At 49.2% G+C, this 20003-nt stretch overlaps 1 protein-coding gene across 3 annotated transcripts in view; it reads left to right on the top strand.

Annotated features, from left to right (window-relative positions):
* The window catches only part of LOC149437387 (protein mono-ADP-ribosyltransferase PARP14-like), a 79413-nt gene that overhangs the window by 47946 nt on the left and 11464 nt on the right, over positions 1-20003 (top strand). For all 3 annotated transcript variants that reach the window (XM_089660965.1, XM_089660964.1, XM_089660966.1), the window contains 5 exons: positions 58-279; positions 394-460; positions 813-962; positions 3791-3853; positions 4705-4881. In XM_089660965.1, the coding sequence (XP_089517091.1) occupies positions 58-279; positions 394-460; positions 813-962; positions 3791-3853; positions 4705-4881 (679 nt within the window). The remainder of the gene's footprint in view (positions 1-57; positions 280-393; positions 461-812; positions 963-3790; positions 3854-4704; positions 4882-20003) is intronic.

Genomic DNA, 20003 nt, shown 5'->3' with positions numbered 1-20003 from the left:
ACAACTCTGCTGCACCATCACCCGCCTGTATTATTAGCTGATCTTATCTGTTGACAGATTCTGAGAAAAACTGTGAGTGACTGTCTGAGGACCACAGAAACCAAACAACACAGATCCATCACAATCCCAGCCATCGGAACGGGAATTCTGGGATTTCCCAGGAATATTGCGGCTGCCTTAATGTTTGAGGAAATTCTCGAGTTCAGCAGCAAAAATCAACTCCAATATCTGAAACAAGTGGATTTCATGCTGCACCCGAGTGACACAGAAACTATAAAGGTAATGAAGAGTTTTCATGGGATTGTAGTTAGAAGAGTGAAGTAACAGAGCGTTGTGCGATTTTATGGTTCTCCATTGTAATGAGTAAATCTCATCCGCTGTTGTTGGTTTCAGGCTTTTAACTCTGAGCTGGAGAAAACAATCAACACTGGAGGACAGAAGAAAGAAGACAAACCCCAATGTAAGTAATATCTGTGCTATGTACAGGAACATCATAGACTCCTCACACTGCAGACATTGTGCCTCATTGTAATGATGGAATGTGCAAAGCCACCAATGGGTCCAAGTGTCCCGGACTGGATGTAGGTTGCTTCAATACATTTCAGCAGTAGGTTTTGTGGCATTGATGCCAAACGAAAACTCTGATAACTGTTTTTGGGGTCACGCAGGGTATATTTTTGGTCAAAACCCGTAACATATAATGTTTATTCTTTAAAAATAAAGGCGCACAAGAACAGACTTCTTAGTGAATCTGGATGATCTGGAATACAATAACGGGTGATTATCTCTTCCAATTGTGATCTGTTTTGTAGCTTTATTGGGGAATGTGAAAAGCCCGGCACAGGATGTCTATGAAATGAGGATTGGATCTCTCACCTACCAGGTGAAAACTGGAGATATAACAAAGCAAAAGTGTGACATCATTGTCAACTCCACCAATAACACATTCAACCTCAAAACAGGTATTCACTAGAATGTTGCTGGGACCATGAAATGTGAAAATCTTTTAGAGAACTGTGAGATGATCAGAACAACCTCACCAAAAGACCACATGCAGCAGAGCCTACAGTACAACCCATTGAGTGTTTTGTACCATATGGAGGGTCATGTTGGAGGTTTGTTATCCCGGTGGTGGATGTAATCAGAAAGGTAGAGAGAAGGTCAGGAGCAGAGTATGTTCTACCTTATGGAGGGTCATGTTGGAGGTGTGATGTCCCGGTGGTGGGTATACAGTATATGGTCAGAGAGGAGGCCAGGAGCAGAGTATGTTCTACCTTATGGAGGGTCATGTTGGAGGTGTGACATCCCAGTGTTGAGTGTAATCACAAAGGTAGAGAGAAGGTCAGAGGCAGAGTATGTTCTCCCTTATGGAGGGTCATGTTGGAGGTGTGACATCCCGGTGGTGAGTGCAATCAGAAAGGTAGAGAGAAGGTCAGGAACAGAGAGTATGTTCTTGTGACGGAAGCGTAGGCAGGACAGAACACACACAGAGGATGATAAGCACACAAAGCTTTATTGAACTATGGAATGCACTTAATCAGGGGAGGAAGGTAGCGTCCGGGTACCCAAAAAAGGGGGAAGAGGGGGGAGGAGTCCAAACAGTTATAATACGGCCCACGATAGGGCGATTCAGGTAGCGAAGGCCCGAGCACTCTGGGGGGGCAGTTCTGGTAGCTACGATAATCCAGACACGCAATAGGCAGTTCGAACAATTATTAATCCCGGCACACAGTAGGGGCAGTTCAGGACACTTCGCAACATGCGGTTTGTAGGGACACTCATGACAGGTGGCTTCCAGGGACACTCAGCAGTGGCAGGTAGCGATACTCCTTGGCACACAGTGGGTAACAGGCAGGGGCAGCTCCCCAGGGACACAGCGATCAGCAGACAGGGGGCAGCTTCCCAGGGACACAGCGATCAGCAGACAGGGACCCTCACGGTGCTCAGCTTTCTAGGGACACAGCGGTCAGCAGGTAGGGGCAGCTCCACAGGGACACAGCGATCAGCAGACAGGGACCCTCACGGTGCTCAGCTTTCTAGAGACACAGCAGTCAGCAGGCAGGGGGCAGCTTCCCAGGGACACAGCGATCAGCAGACAGGGACCCTCACGGTGCTCAGCTTTCTAGGGACACAGTGGTCAGCAGGCAGGGGCAGCTTCCCAGGGACACAGCAATCAGCAGACAGGGACCCTCACGGTGCTCAACCTTCTAGGGACACAGCGGTCAGCAGGCAGGGGGCAGTTTCCCAGGGAAACAGCGATCAGAAGACAGGGACCCTCAGCGGGGTCTAGGCTGTGGGGTCTGGCCTCAGCTCAGACCCCACACAGCCGTTCTCTTCTCGAGCAGGGGACCAAACACGGCCTGGATCCTGCTCCGGTCTTTTTAAGCTAGAACAGGATGCTTCCCGGTTGCCTCAGCAACGGCCGGCCCAGTGTCGCGTTGCCGGGGCAACAAGGCACGCCCCCTGACTCTGGCCGCGCTTATGGGAGTGCAACCTTTGTCTCCAGTGGGCGCAGAGACCACGCGGAGACACCCCGGTGGCCTGCGCCAGAGATTCCTGGTGGGGGGGCCCAACTCCTCGGCGGCTTCGTGAGGAGAGGTTCTACCCACACCACAGAGGGCGTTTCCTCCCGTCCTGCACAGCCTTTGATGTAGGCTGCACAGGATGCTAGGAATCTGCAAGGGGGAAGGGAGGAACTGATCAAGGAAAAGGGACAGAGGGGCAGCAGGCAAGGGGGGTAGGGGGTGGACCGTGACAGGTTTACCTTATGGAGGGTCATGTTGGAGGTGTGGAATTCCAGAGGTGAATGCAATTGGAAAAGGTAGAGAGAAGGCCAGGAGCAGATTATCTTCTATATTATAAAGAGTCGTGATGGAGGGTGTGACATACCGGTGGTGAGCGTAATCAGAATGGTAGATAGAAGGTCAGGAGCAGAGTATGTTCTACTTTATGGAGGATCATGTTGAAGGATATGATATCTCAGTGGTGAGTGTAATTAGAAAGGTGAAGGGATGAATAGGTTCAATGCTATTGGGGGGTCACGTCAAAGGTATGATATCCTGGTGGTTAGTGCAATTATAAAGGAAGAGAGAAGGCCAGGAGTAGAGTATGTTCTACCTCATGGAGGGTCATGTTGGAGATTTGATATCTCAGTGGTGAGTGTAATTAGAAAGGTGAAGGGATGAATAGGTTCAATGCTATTGGGGGGTCACGTCAAAGGTATGATATCCTGGTGGTTAGTGCAATTATAAAGGAAGAGAGAAGGCCAGGAGTAGAGTATGTTCTACCTCATGGAGGGTCATGTTGGAGATTTGATATCTCAGTGGTGAGTGTAATTAGAAAGGTGAAGGGATGAATAGGTTCAATGCTATTGGGGGGTCACATCAAAGGTATGATATCCTGGTGGTTAGTGCAATTAAAAATGAAGAGAGAAGGCCAGGAGTAGAGTATGTTCTACCTCATGGAGGGTCATGTTGGAGATTTGATATCCAGGTGGAGAGGTCTGTTTGACATCAGTTATCTCCAATAATAGACTCTCCCATAGGACACTTTTTTCAACCATAAAAGTCTCCCACACCTTCTCTAGTTCTGTTCATCTCCACATGCAGAACTCTTGTGATCCGATATATAAAGTCTTGTTGTTTGTATGACTTCATAGAGATAAAATATTTCTCACACAGTATTTCTCGGCTTCATTTGACCTTGTAGAGGAATCTTGCTGGTTCTATTCACTAAACAAATACCGAATTCCATTTTGACAATTTGAAGCTGATATGTTGTGTTGTTGCAGGAGTTTCTAAAGTGATCCTGGAAGGAGCGGGGACTAATATAGAAAGTGAATGTGCCAGGCTCGGTAAGAAATTTTTATGAAGAATTTATTACATGTGGAAAGAGAAGCAGATAGAGAGCATGTGACCTATAATATATGAAACAAAACGAAAGCTTTGGTAAATAATTCATCAGAAATGTAGATCTCGTGAATGACAAGGAACCAATCCAGGAAATTTGATGATGGCCGTACAATAAGTTAAATAGAGAAAAGAAAGTAATTATTTTAATGGGAAACAGAAATTTTATCTTCAGATCAGAAGTTCTTAAATGTCATTGGTACACGGTACAGCCACCAGATCTGATCCATGTTCCATCCAATATACAACTGATCTGAAACACATGTTCACTTTTTTCCACCCCAAGCCCCACCATGGCATTTAATCTTGAGTTTATTTCTTCCCTGGGGAACATGGGTCCATTTTATATTTGTCAGAAAGAGATTTTATGATACAAAACCAATATTAATTCAAAACTTAATTTTTTTTTAGGAGAGACAACATTTTTAAGTGTTGGAAATGAGCCCAGTTTAAATTGAAAATGAACTGTGAATGCAGCAATTTCCCCCTCCTTGCTCTTCAACGTGGCCATAAATTCTCACCATTTAGCACTTTTGGGGTCCCTCTAATCTCTTCATCATTATAGCCACCATACAGGCCAGGATCTGCGTGAAGCAGAGGTTCTGATTGGCTTCTCAGGTAAAGGTAGCTGGTAAAAAGGGTATCTTCTCCTCCTGGTACCTCCAGCAGCTAAGATACAATGAGATCTATGAGGTTATGTTTTTATGTATGTGCTTTTCATCAGATGACCCCAATATCCAAAGATAAACGCCTTCATCATTGCTCACAAATTTTCCTTCTTTTCTTTTTTTTCCAGGAACCAAACCCAACAATGGGTACGTGGTGACGCTAGGAGGAAACCTTCACTGTAAAAATATAATACATATTTTTGTCCAAGCTAAACCAGATTTAATAAGGAAGTGTGTACTGGAAGCCCTGCATGTATGTGAGAGACAACAAGCAACCTCAGTGGCCTTCCCGGCCATGGGGACAGGTGAGAGATTCCCAGAGCTCCCGAGTTATCTGTGTCTGAAATAAAAGCTGTCTGCCATCTTGTCTTCCATAGCCATCCAACCGTATTCGAACATTTGTGTTCCACCTGTAATTTCCTAAGGCAGGTTTGCTGGAAATTTATTTTAGACAGTTTTGGAAAGGAGAAATGTTTTTATTTCACAGTCTGGACACATTAGTGCATAGCAGAACCTGTGTGTGAAAAGGCGTTCAGGATTTTTGTTGGCAGGAAAGAGCAGCCTCAGTGGACTGGTGATCACAACTGGTGGCAGCAAGATGGACCGTTGATACTGGGAAGTACTAGTGTGTCTTAGGGGCTTTATTTACAAAAAGAGACTTACATATTCAGTCTTAAAGCCCAACTACAGTCAACTCAAAAACTAAATAGTGACGACCCCACTCACAGGCAATATGCAAGTCTTTATTTTGTCAATAAAGCCCCTAAGATACACTCGTACTTACCTTAATCAATGGTCCATCCTGCTGCCAGCCAGTTGTGATGACCGGTCCACCGAAGCTGCTCTGCACGGTGGTCTCTGACCAATCTTCTTTTCACTCCTCTCATTGACGTCATCACTCCAGTGCAGAACCAGAAACCACGTCATCAGGTAGGACATAGCGGCTGCTAGAGGTGCCCCACCAAACACAATACATACGGTATATAAATAGACAGATAATTACATTTATAGATTTTATTCTGCTTCATTGATGTAAGCCAGTATTGCTGTAGAATTGATAGCATTACTTTACAATTGTTACAAGCAATGGAATCTGCAGTTTCATTTTAGAAATGTAAATTAATGCACTTAGAAAACAAGAATTCTTCCATAGAACCCAGTATTGGGGGTAAAGTGTTGGACAGAACTATAGAGAAATAAAGATTTGGGGGTTCTTAGTTAAGATATTTGCAGAATGAGATAACAGTGTGGCCTGGTAGTGGGGAAGGTGAACAGAATTCTGGGGATCCTCACTAGAGGGATCATCAGCAGGAGGAAGGAGGTCCTGATTCCTCTATATAGATCCTATCACTAGAGGGGTCACCGGCAGGAGGTCCTGATTCCTCTATATAGATCCTATCACTAGAGGGGTCACCGGCAGGAGGAAGGAGGTCCTGATTCCTCTATATAGATCTTTATATCACTAGAGGGGTCACCGGCAGGAGGAAGAAGGTCCCAATTCCTCTATATGGATCTTTATATCACTAGAGGGGTCACCTGAAGGAAGGAGGTCCTGATTCCTCTATATAGATTTTTATATCACTAGCGGGATCCCCGGCAGGAGGAAGGAGGTCCTGATTCCTCTATATAGATCCTATCATTAGAGGGGTCACCGGCAGGAGGAAGGAGGTCCTGATTCCTCTATATAGATCCTATCACTAGAGGGGTCCCCGGCAGGCAGAAGGAGGTCCTGATTCCTCTATATAGATCTTTTTATCACTAGAGGGATCACCGGCAGGAGGAAGGAGGTCCTGATTCCTCTATATAGATCCTATCACTAGAGGGGTCACCGGCAGGAGGAAGGAGGTCCTGATTCCTCTATATAGATCTTTATATCACTAGAGGGGTCACCAGCGGGAGGAAGGAGGTCCTGATTCCTCTATATAGATCTATCACTAGAGGGGTCACCGACAGGAGGAAGGAGGTCCTGATACCTCTATATAGATCTTTATATCACTAGAGAGGTCACCGGCAGGAGGAAGGAGGTCCTGATTCCTCTATATAGATCTTTATATCACTAGAGGGTCACCGGCAGGAGGAAGGAGGTCCTGATTCCTCTATATAGATCTATCACTAGAGGGGTCACCGGCAGGAGGAAGGAGGTCCTGATTCCTCTATATAGATCTATCACTAGAGGGGTCACCGGCAGGAGGAAGGAGGTCCTGATTCCTCTATATAGATCTATCACTAGAGGGGTCACCGGCAGGAGGAAGGAGGTCCCGATTCCTCTATATAGATCCTATCACTAGAGGGGTCACCGGCAGGAGGAAGGAGGTCCCGATTCCTCTATATAGATCCTATCACTAGAGGGGTCACCGGCAGGAGGAAGGAGGTCCTGATTCCTCTATATAGATCTTTATATCACTAGAGGGGTCACCGGCAGGAGGAAGGAGGTCCTGATTCCCCTATATAGATCTTTATATCACTAGAGGGGTCACCGGCAGGAGGAAGGAGGTCCTGATTCCTCCATATAGATCCCATCACTAGAGGGGTCACCGGCAGGAGGAAGGAGGTCCTGATTCCTCTATATAGATCCCATCACTAGAGGGGTCACCGGCAGGAGGAAGGAGGTCCTGATTCCTCTATATAGATCTTTATATCACTAGAGGGGTCACCGGCAGGAGGAAGGAGGTCCCGATTCCTCTATATAGATCTATCACTAGAGGGGTCACCGGCAGGAGGAAGGAGGTCCTGATTCCTCTATATAGATGTTTATATCACTAGAGGGATCACCGGCGGGAGGAAGGAGGTCCTGATTCCTCTATATAGATCCTATTACTAGAGGGGCCACCGGCAGGAGGAAGGAGGTTCTGATTCCTCTATATAGATCTATCACTAGAGGGGTCACCGGCAGGAGGAAGGAGGTCCCGATTCCTCTATATAGATCCTATCACTAGAGGGGTCACCGGCAGGAGGAAGGAGGTCCTGATTCCTCTATATAGATCCTATCACTAGAGGGGTCACCGGCAGGAGGAAGGAGGTCCTGATTCCTCTATATAGATCTTTATATCACTAGAGGGGTCACCGGCAGGAGGAAGGAGGTCCTGATTCCTCTATATAGATCTATCACTAGAGGGGTCACCGGCAGGAGGAAGGAGGTCCTGATTCCTCTATATAGATCTATCACTAGAGGGGTCACCGGCAGGAGGAAGGAGGTCCCGATTCCTCTATATAGATCCTATCACTAGAGGGGTCACCGGCAGGAGGAAGGAGGTCCCGATTCCTCTATATAGATCCTATCACTAGAGGGGTCACCGGCAGGAGGAAGGAGGTCCTGATTCCTCTATATAGATCTTTATATCACTAGAGGGGTCACCGGCAGGAGGAAGGAGGTCCTGATTCCCCTATATAGATCTTTATATCACTAGAGGGGTCACCGGCAGGAGGAAGGAGGTCCTGATTCCTCCATATAGATCCCATCACTAGAGGGGTCACCGGCAGGAGGAAGGAGGTCCTGATTCCTCTATATAGTACCTATCACTAGAGGGGTCACCGGCAGGAGGAAGGAGGTCCTGATTCCTCTATATAGATCTTATCACTAGAGGGGTCACCGGCAGGAGGAAGGAGGTCCTGATTCCTCTATATAGATCCTATCACTAGAGGGGTCACCGGCAGGAGGAAGGAGGTCCTGATTCCTCTATATAGATCTATCACTAGGGGGGTCACCGGCGGGAGGAAGGAGGTCCTGATTCCTCTATATAGATCTATCACTAGAGGGGTCACCGGCAGGAGGAAGGAGGTCCTGATTCCTCTATATAGATCCTATCACTAGAGGGGCCGCCGGCAGGAGGAAGGAGGTCCTGATTCCTCTATATAGATCCTATCACTAGAGGGGTCACCGGCAGGAGGAAGGAGGTCCTGATTCCTCTATATAGATCTATATATCACTAGAGGGGTCACCGGCAGGAGGAAGGAGGTCCTGATTCCTCTATATAGATCCTATCACTAGAGGGTCACCGGCAGGAGGAAGGAGGTCCTGATTCCTCTATATAGATCCTATCACTAGAGGGGTCACCGGCAGGAGGTCCTGATTCCTCTATATAGATCCTATCACTGGAGGGGTCACCGGCAGGAGGAAGGAGGTCCTGATTCCTCTATATAGATCTTTATATCACTAGAGGGGTCACCGGCAGGAGGAAGGAGGTCCTGATTCCCCTATATAGATCTTTATATCACTAGAGGGGTCACAGGCAGGAGGAAGGAGGTCCTGATTCCTCTATATAGATCTTTATATCACTAGAGGGGTCACCGGCAGGAGGAAGGAGGTCCTGATTCCTCCATATAGATCCCATCACTAGAGGGGTCACCGGCAGGAGGAAGGAGGTCCTGATTCCTCTATATAGTACCTATCACTAGAGGGGTCACCGGCAGGAGGAAGGAGGTCCTGATTCCTCTATATAGATCTTATCACTAGAGGGGTCACCGGCAGGAGGAAGGAGGTCCTGATTCCTCTATATAGATCCTATCACTAGAGGGGTCACCGGCGGGAGGAAGGAGGTCCTGATTCCTCTATATAGATGTATCACTAGGGGGGTCACCGGCGGGAGGAAGGAGGTCCTGATTCCTCTATATAGATCCTATCACTAGAGGGGTCACCGGCAGGAGGAAGGAGGTCCTGATTCCTCTATATAGATCCTATCACTAGAGGGGTCACCGGCAGGAGGAAGGAGGTCCTGATTCCTCTATATAGATCCTATCACTAGAGGGGTCACCGGCAGGAGGAAGGAGGTTCTGATTCCTCTATATAGATCCTATCACTAGAGGGGTCACCGGCAGGAGGAAGGAGGTCCCGATTCCTCTATATAGATCCTATCATTAGAGGGGTCACCGGCAGGAGGAAGGAGGTCCCGATTCCTCTATATAGATCCTATCACTAGAGGGGTCACCGGCAGGAGGAAGGAGGTCCTGATTCCTCTATATAGATCTTTATATCACTAGAGGGGTCACCGGCAGGAGGAAGGAGGTCCTGATTCCTCTATATAGATCTTTATATCACTAGAGGGGTCACCGGCAGGAGGAAGGAGGTCCCGATTCCTCTATATAGATCCTATTACTAGAGGGGTCACCGGCAGGAGGAAGGAGGTCCTGATACCTCTATATAGATCTATCACTAGAGGGGTCACCGGCAGGAGGAAGGAGGTCCTGATTCCTCTATATAGATCCTATCACTAGAGGGGTCACCGGCAGGAGGAAGGAGGTCCTGATTCCTCTATATAGATCTTTATATCACTAGAGGGGTCACCGGCAGGAGGAAGGAGGTCCTGATTCCTCTATATAGATCTATCACTAGAGGGGTCACCGGCAGGAGGAAGGAGGTCCCGATTCCTCTATATAGATCCTATCACTAGAGGGGTCCCCGGGGGGAGGAAGGAGGTCCTGATTCCTCTATATAGATCCTATCACTAGAGGGGCCACCGGCAGGAGGAAGGAGGTCCTGATTCCTCTATATAGATCCTATCACTAGAGGGTCACCGGCAGGAGGAAGGAGGTTCTGATTCCTCTATATAGATCCTATCACTAGAGGGGTCACCGGCAGGAGGAAGGAGGTCCCGATTCCTCTATATAGATCCTATCACTAGAGGGGTCACCGGCAGGAGGAAGGAGGTCCCGATTCCTCTATATAGATCCTATCACTAGAGGGGTCACCGGCAGGAGGTCCTGATTCCTCTATATAGATCCTATCACTGGAGGGGTCACCGGCAGGAGGAAGGAGGTCCTGATTCCTCTATATAGATCTTTATATCACTAGAGGGGTCACCGGCAGGAGGAAGGAGGTCCTGATTCCCCTATATAGATCTTTATATCACTAGAGGGGTCACAGGCAGGAGGAAGGAGGTCCTGATTCCTCTATATAGATCTTTATATCACTAGAGGGGTCACCGGCAGGAGGAAGGAGGTCCTGATTCCTCCATATAGATCCCATCACTAGAGGGGTCACCGGCAGGAGGAAGGAGGTCCTGATTCCTCTATATAGTACCTATCACTAGAGGGGTCACCGGCAGGAGGAAGGAGGTCCTGATTCCTCTATATAGATCCTATCACTAGAGGGGTCACCGGCGGGAGGAAGGAGGTCCTGATTCCTCTATATAGATGTATCACTAGGGGGGTCACCGGCGGAAGGAAGGAGGTCCTGATTCCTCTATATAGATCCTATCACTAGAGGGGTCACCGGCAGGAGGAAGGAGGTCCTGATTCCTCTATATAGATCCTATCACTAGAGGGGTCACCGGCAGGAGGAAGGAGGTCCTGATTCCTCTATATAGATCCTATCACTAGAGGGGTCACCGGCAGGAGGAAGGAGGTTCTGATTCCTCTATATAGATCCTATCACTAGAGGGGTCACCGGCAGGAGGAAGGAGGTCCTGATTCCTCTATATAGATCCTATCACTAGAGGGGTCACCGGCAGGAGGAAGGAGGTCCTGATTCCTCTATATAGATCTTTATATCACTAGAGGGGTCACCGGCAGGAGGAAGGAGGTCCTGATTCCTCTATATAGATCTTTATATCACTAGAGGGGTCACCGGCAGGAGGAAGGAGGTCCTGATTCCCCTATATAGATCTTTATATCACTAGAGGGGTCACAGGCAGGAGGAAGGAGGTCCTGATTCCTCTATATAGATCCTATCACTAGAGGGGTCACCGGCAGGAGGAAGGAGGTCCTGATTCCTCCATATAGATCCCATCACTAGAGGGGTCACCGGCAGGAGGAAGGAGGTCCTGATTCCTCTATATAGATCCCATCACTAGAGGGGTCACCGGCAGGAGGAAGGAGGTCCTGATTCCTCTATATAGTACCTATCACTAGAGGGGTCACCGGCAGGAGGAAGGAGGTCCTGATTCCTCTATATAGATCTTATCACTAGAGGGGTCACCGGCAGGAGGAAGGAGGTCCTGATTCCTCTATATAGATCTATCACTAGAGGGGTCACCGGCAGGAGGAAGGAGGTCCTGATTCCTCTATATAGATCCTATCACTAGGGGGGTCACCGGCGGGAGGAAGGAGGTTCTGATTCCTCTATATAGATCCTATCACTAGAGGGGCCACCGGCAGGAGGAAGGAGGTCCTGATTCCTCTATATAGATCCTATCACTAGAGGGGTCACCGGCAGGAGGAAGGAGGTCCTGATTCCTCTATATAGATCTATATATCACTAGAGGGGTCACCGGCAGGAGGAAGGAGGTCCTGATTCCTCTATATAGATGTATCACTAGGGGGGTCACCGGCGGGAGGAAGGAGGTCCTGATTCCTCTATATAGATCCTATCACTAGAGGGGTCACCGGCAGGAGGAAGGAGGTCCTGATTCCTCTATATAGATCCTATCACTAGAGGGTCACCGGCAGGAGGAAGGAGGTTCTGATTCCTCTATATAGATCCTATCACTAGAGGGGTCACCGGCAGGAGGAAGGAGGTCCCGATTCCTCTATATAGATCCTATCATTAGAGGGGTCACCGGCAGGAGGAAGGAGGTCCTGATTCCTCTATATAGATCCTATCACTAGAGGGGTCACCGGCAGGAGGAAGGAGGTCCTGATTCCTCTATATAGATCTTTATATCACTAGAGGGGTCACCGGCAGGAGGAAGGAGGTCCTGATTCCCCTATATAGATCTTTATATCACTAGAGGGGTCACAGGCAGGAGGAAGGAGGTCCTGATTCCTCTATATAGATCCTATCACTAGAGGGGTCACCGGCAGGAGGAAGGAGGTCCTGATTCCTCTATATAGATCTTTATATCACTAGAGGGGTCACCGGCAGGAGGAAGGAGGTCCTGATTCCTCCATATAGATCCCATCACTAGAGGGGTCACCGGCAGGAGGAAGGAGGTCCTGATTCCTCTATATAGATCCCATCACTAGAGGGGTCACCGGCAGGAGGAAGGAGGTCCTGATTCCTCTATATAGTACCTATCACTAGAGGGGTCACCGGCAGGAGGAAGGAGGTCCTGATTCCTCTATATAGATCTTATCACTAGAGGGGTCACCGGCAGGAGGAAGGAGGTCCTGATTCCTCTATATAGATCTATCACTAGGGGGGTCACCGGCGGGAGGAAGGAGGTCCTGATTCCTCTATATAGATCTATCACTAGAGGGGTCACCAGCAGGAGGAAGGAGGTCCTGATTCCTCTATATAGATCTTTATATCACTAGAGGGGTCACCGGCAGGAGGAAGGAGGTCCTGATTCCTCTATATAGATCCTGTCACTAGAGGGGTCACCGGCAGGAGGAAGGAGGTCCTGATTCCTCTATATAGATCTTTATATCACTAGAGGGGTCACCGGCAGGAGGAAGGAGGTCCTGATTCCTCTATATAGATCTTTATATCACTAGAGGGGTCACCGGCAGGAGGAAGGAGGTCCTGATTCCTCTATATAGATCTTTATATCACTAGAGGGGTCACCGGCAGGAGGAAGGAGGTCCCGATTCCTCTATATAGATCCTATTACTAGAGGGGTCACCGGCAGGAGGAAGGAGGTCCTGATACCTCTATATAGATCTTTATATCACTAGAGGGGTCACCGACAGGAGGAAGGAGGTCCTGATTCCTCTATATAGATCTATCACTAGAGGGGTCACCGGCAGGAGGAAGGAGGTCCTGATACCTCTATATAGATCTTTATATCACTAGAGAGGTCACCGGCAGGAGGAAGGAGGTCCTGATTCCTCTATATAGATCTATCACTAGAGGGGTCACCGGCAGGAGGAAGGAGGTCCTGATTCCTCTATATAGATCCTATCACTAGAGGGGCCACCGGCAGGAGGAAGGAGGTCCTGATTCCTCTATATAGATCCTATCACTAGAGGGTCACCGGCAGGAGGAAGGAGGTTCTGATTCCTCTATATAGATCCTATCACTAGAGGGGTCACCGGCAGGAGGAAGGAGGTCCCGATTCCTCTATATAGATCCTATCACTAGAGGGGTCACCGGCAGGAGGAAGGAGGTCCTGATTCCTCTATATAGATCTTTATATCACTAGAGGGGTCACCGGCAGGAGGAAGGAGGTCCTGATTCCCCTATATAGATCTTTATATCACTAGAGGGGTCACAGGCAGGAGGAAGGAGGTCCTAATTCCTCTATATAGATCCTATCACTAGAGGGGTCACCGGCAGGAGGAAGGAGGTCCTGATTCCTCTATATAGATCTTTATATCACTAGAGGGGTCACCGGCAGGAGGAAGGAGGTCCTGATTCCTCCATATAGATCCCATCACTAGAGGGGTCACCGGCAGGAGGAAGGAGGTCCTGATTCCTCTATATAGATCCCATCACTAGAGGGGTCACCGGCAGGAGGAAGGAGGTCCTGATTCCTCTATATAGTACCTATCACTAGAGGGGTCACCGGCAGGAGGAAGGAGGTCCTGATTCCTCTATATAGATCTTATCACTAGAGGGGTCACCGGCAGGAGGAAGGAGGTCCTGATTCCTCTATATAGATCCTATCACTAGAGGGGTCACCGGCAGGAGGAAGGAGGTCCTGATTCCTCTATATAGATCTATCACTAGGGGGGTCACCGGCGGGAGGAAGGAGGTCCTGATTCCTCTATATAGATCTATCACTAGAGGGGTCACCGGCAGGAGGAAGGAGGTCCTGATTCCTCTATATAGATCCTATCACTAGAGGGGCCGCCGGCAGGAGGAAGGAGGTCCTGATTCCTCTATATAGATCCTATCACTAGAGGGGTCACCGGCAGGAGGAAGGAGGTCCTGATTCCTCTATATAGATCTATATATCACTAGAGGGGTCACCGGCAGGAGGAAGGAGGTCCTGATTCCTCTATATAGATCCTATCACTAGAGGGTCACCGGCAGGAGGAAGGAGGTTCTGATTCCTCTATATAGATCCTATCACTAGAGGGGTCACCGGCAGGAGGAAGGAGGTCCCGATTCCTCTATATAGATCCTATCACTAGAGGGGTCACCGGCAGGAGGTCCTGATTCCTCTATATAGATCCTATCACTGGAGGGGTCACCGGCAGGAGGAAGGAGGTCCTGATTCCTCTATATAGATCTTTATATCACTAGAGGGGTCACCGGCAGGAGGAAGGAGGTCCTGATTCCCCTATATAGATCTTTATATCACTAGAGGGGTCACAGGCAGGAGGAAGGAGGTCCTGATTCCTCTATATAGATCCTATCACTAGAGGGGTCACCGGCAGGAGGAAGGAGGTCCTGATTCCCCTATATAGATCTTTATATCACTAGAGGGGTCACCGGCAGGAGGAAGGAGGTCCTGATTCCTCCATATAGATCCCATCACTAGAGGGGTCAGCGGCAGGAGGAAGGAGGTCCTGATTCCTCTATATAGTACCTATCACTAGAGGGGTCACCGGCAGGAGGAAGGAGGTCCTGATTCCTCTATATAGATCTTATCACTAGAGGGGTCACCGGCAGGAGGAAGGAGGTCCTGATTCCTCTATATAGATCCTATCACTAGAGGGGTCACCGGCAGGAGGAAGGAGGTCCTGATTCCTCTATATAGATCCTATCACTAGAGGGGTCACCGGCGGGAGGAAGGAGGTCCTGATTCCTCTATATAGATGTATCACTAGGGGGGTCACCGGCAGGAGGAAGGAGGTCCTGATTCCTCTATATAGATCCTATCACTAGAGGGGTCACCGGCAGGAGGAAGGAGGTCCTGATTCCTCTATATAGATCCTATCACTAGAGGGGTCACCGGCAGGAGGAAGGAGGTCCTGATTCCTCTATATAGATCCTATCACTAGAGGGGTCACCGGCAGGAGGAAGGAGGTCCTGATTCCTCTATATAGATCCTATCACTAGAGGGGTCACCGGCAGGAGGAAGGAGGTTCTGATTCCTCTATATAGATCCTATCACTAGAGGGGTCACCGGCAGGAGGAAGGAGGTCCCGATTCCTCTATATAGATCCTATCATTAGAGGGGTCACCGGCAGGAGGAAGGAGGTCCCGATTCCTCTATATAGATCCTATCACTAGAGGGGTCACCGGCAGGAGGAAGGAGGTCCTGATTCCTCTATATAGATCTTTATATCACTAGAGGGGTCACCGGCAGGAGGAAGGAGGTCCTGATTCCTCTATATAGATCTTTATATCACTAGAGGGGTCACCGGCAGGAGGAAGGAGGTCCTGATTCCCCTATATAGATCTTTATATCACTAGAGGGGTCACCGGCAGGAGGAAGGAGGTCCCGATTCCTCTATATAGATCCTATTACTAGAGGGGTCACCGGCAGGAGGAAGGAGGTCCTGATACCTCTATATAGATCTATCACTAGAGGGGTCACCGGCAGGAGGAAGGAGGTCCTGATTCCTCTATATAGATCTTTATATCACTAGAGGGGTCACCGACAGGAGGAAGGAGGTCCTGATACCTCTATATAGATCTTTATATCACTAGAGAGGTCACCGGCAGGAGGAAGGAGGTCCTGATTCCTCTATATAGATCCTATCACTAGAGGGGTCACCGGCAGGAGGAAGGAGGTCCCGATTCCTCTATATAGATCCTATCACTAGAGGGGTCCCCGGGGGGAGGAAGGAGGTCCTGATTCCTCTATATAGATCCTATCACTAGAGGGGCCACCGGCAGGAGGAAGGAGGTCCTGATTCCTCTATATAGATCCTATCACTAGAGGGTCACCGGCAGGAGGAAGGAGGTTCTGATTCCTCTATATAGATCCTATCACTAGAGGGGTCACCGGCAGGAGGAAGGAGGTCCCGATTCCTCTATATAGATCCTATCACTAGAGGGGTCACCGGCAGGAGGAAGGAGGTCCCGATTCCTCTATATAGATCCTATCACTAGAGGGGTCACCGGCAGGAGGTCCTGATTCCTCTATATAGATCCTATCACTGGAGGGGTCACCGGCAGGAGGAAGGAGGTCCTGATTCCTCTATATAGATCTTTATATCACTAGAGGGGTCACCGGCAGGAGGAAGGAGGTCCTGATTCCCCTATATAGATCTTTATATCACTAGAGGGGTCACAGGCAGGAGGAAGGAGGTCCTGATTCCTCTATATAGATCTTTATATCACTAGAGGGGTCACCGGCAGGAGGAAGGAGGTCCTGATTCCTCCATATAGATCCCATCACTAGAGGGGTCACCGGCAGGAGGAAGGAGGTCCTGATTCCTCTATATAGTACCTATCACTAGAGGGGTCACCGGCAGGAGGAAGGAGGTCCTGATTCCTCTATATAGATCCTATCACTAGAGGGGTCACCGGCGGGAGGAAGGAGGTCCTGATTCCTCTATATAGATGTATCACTAGGGGGGTCACCGGCGGGAGGAAGGAGGTCCTGATTCCTCTATATAGATCCTATCACTAGAGGGGTCACCGGCAGGAGGAAGGAGGTCCTGATTCCTCTATATAGATCCTATCACTAGAGGGGTCACCGGCAGGAGGAAGGAGGTCCTGATTCCTCTATATAGATCCTATCACTAGAGGGGTCACCGGCAGGAGGAAGGAGGTTCTGATTCCTCTATATAGATCCTATCACTAGAGGGGTCACCGGCAGGAGGAAGGAGGTCCCGATTCCTCTATATAGATCCTATCATTAGAGGGGTCACCGGCAGGAGGAAGGAGGTCCTGATTCCTCTATATAGATCCTATCACTAGAGGGGTCACCGGCAGGAGGAAGGAGGTCCTGATTCCTCTATATAGATCTTTATATCACTAGAGGGGTCACCGGCAGGAGGAAGGAGGTCCTGATTCCTCTATATAGATCTTTATATCACTAGAGGGGTCACCGGCAGGAGGAAGGAGGTCCTGATTCCCCTATATAGATCTTTATATCACTAGAGGGGTCACAGGCAGGAGGAAGGAGGTCCTGATTCCTCTATATAGATCCTATCACTAGAGGGGTCACCGGCAGGAGGAAGGAGGTCCTGATTCCTCCATATAGATCCCATCACTAGAGGGGTCACCGGCAGGAGGAAGGAGGTCCTGATTCCTCTATATAGATCCCATCACTAGAGGGGTCACCGGCAGGAGGAAGGAGGTCCTGATTCCTCTATATAGTACCTATCACTAGAGGGGTCACCGGCAGGAGGAAGGAGGTCCTGATTCCTCTATATAGATCTTATCACTAGAGGGGTCACCGGCAGGAGGAAGGAGGTCCTGATTCCTCTATATAGATCTATCACTAGAGGGGTCACCGGCAGGAGGAAGGAGGTCCTGATTCCTCTATATAGATCTATCACTAGGGGGGTCACCGGCGGGAGGAAGGAGGTTCTGATTCCTCTATATAGATCCTATCACTAGAGGGGCCACCGGCAGGAGGAAGGAGGTCCTGATTCCTCTATATAGATCCTATCACTAGAGGGGTCACCGGCAGGAGGAAGGAGGTCCTGATTCCTCTATATAGATCTATATATCACTAGAGGGGTCACCGGCAGGAGGAAGGAGGTCCTGATTCCTCTATATAGATGTATCACTAGGGGGGTCACCGGCGGGAGGAAGGAGGTCCTGATTCCTCTATATAGATCCTATCACTAGAGGGGTCACCGGCAGGAGGAAGGAGGTCCTGATTCCTCTATATAGATCCTATCACTAGAGGGTCACCGGCAGGAGGAAGGAGGTTCTGATTCCTCTATATAGATCCTATCACTAGAGGGGTCACCGGCAGGAGGAAGGAGGTCCCGATTCCTCTATATAGATCCTATCATTAGAGGGGTCACCGGCAGGAGGAAGGAGGTCCTGATTCCTCTATATAGATCCTATCACTAGAGGGGTCACCGGCAGGAGGAAGGAGGTCCTGATTCCTCTATATAGATCTTTATATCACTAGAGGGGTCACCGGCAGGAGGAAGGAGGTCCTGATTCCCCTATATAGATCTTTATATCACTAGAGGGGTCACAGGCAGGAGGAAGGAGGTCCTGATTCCTCTATATAGATCCTATCACTAGAGGGGTCACCGGCAGGAGGAAGGAGGTCCTGATTCCTCTATATAGATCTTTATATCACTAGAGGGGTCACCGGCAGGAGGAAGGAGGTCCTGATTCCTCCATATAGATCCCATCACTAGAGGGGTCACCGGCAGGAGGAAGGAGGTCCTGATTCCTCTATATAGATCCCATCACTAGAGGGGTCACCGGCAGGAGGAAGGAGGTCCTGATTCCTCTATATAGTACCTATCACTAGAGGGGTCACCGGCAGGAGGAAGGAGGTCCTGATTCCTCTATATAGATCTATCACTAGGGGGGTCACCGGCGGGAGGAAGGAGGTCCTGATTCCTCTATATAGATCTATCACTAGAGGGGTCACCAGCAGGAGGAAGGAGGTCCTGATTCCTCTATATAGATCTTTATATCACTAGAGGGGTCACCGGCAGGAGGAAGGAGGTCCTGATTCCTCTATATAGATCCTGTCACTAGAGGGGTCACCGGCAGGAGGAAGGAGGTCCTGATTCCTCTATATAGATCTTTATATCACTAGAGGGGTCACCGGCAGGAGGAAGGAGGTCCTGATTCCTCTATATAGATCTTTATATCACTAGAGGGGTCACCGGCAGGAGGAAGGAGGTCCTGATTCCTCTATATAGATCTTTATATCACTAGAGGGGTCACCGGCAGGAGGAAGGAGGTCCCGATTCCTCTATATAGATCCTATTACTAGAGGGGTCACCGGCAGGAGGAAGGAGGTCCTGATACCTCTATATAGATCTTTATATCACTAGAGGGGTCACCGACAGGAGGAAGGAGGTCCTGATTCCTCTATATAGATCTATCACTAGAGGGGTCACCGGCAGGAGGAAGGAGGTCCTGATACCTCTATATAGATCTTTATATCACTAGAGGGGTCACCGACAGGAGGAAGGAGGTCCTGATTCCTCTATATAGATCTATCACTAGAGGGGTCACCGGCAGGAGGAAGGAGGTCCTGATTCCTCTATATAGATCTATCACTAGAGGGGTCACCGGCAGGAGGAAGGAGGTCCTGATTCCTCTATATAGATCCTATCACTAGAGGGGCCACCGGCAGGAGGAAGGAGGTCCTGATTCCTCTATATAGATCCTATCACTAGAGGGTCACCGGCAGGAGGAAGGAGGTCCCGATTCCTCTATATAGATCCTATCACTAGAGGGGTCACCGGCAGGAGGTCCTGATTCCTCTATATAGATCCTATCACTAGAGGGGTCACCGGCAGGAGGAAGGAGGTCCTGATTCCTCTATATAGATCTTTATATCACTAGAGGGGTCACCGGCAGGAGGAAGGAGGTCCTGATTCCCCTATATAGATCTTTATATCACTAGAGGGGTCACAGGCAGGAGGAAGGAGGTCCTAATTCCTCTATATAGATCCTATCACTAGAGGGGTCACCGGCAGGAGGAAGGAGGTCCTGATTCCTCTATATAGATCTTTATATCACTAGAGGGGTCACCGGCAGGAGGAAGGAGGTCCTGATTCC

Source organism: Staurois parvus, unplaced genomic scaffold, assembly GCF_062004578.1.
Source record: "Staurois parvus isolate SC_StPar_1 unplaced genomic scaffold, SC_StPar_1.0 ptg001297l, whole genome shotgun sequence".
In the NCBI taxonomy this organism is placed as follows: domain Eukaryota; kingdom Metazoa; phylum Chordata; class Amphibia; order Anura; family Ranidae; genus Staurois; species Staurois parvus.
Note: the sequence above shows the minus strand (reverse complement) of the source record. Positions and strands in the feature narration are given on the sequence as shown.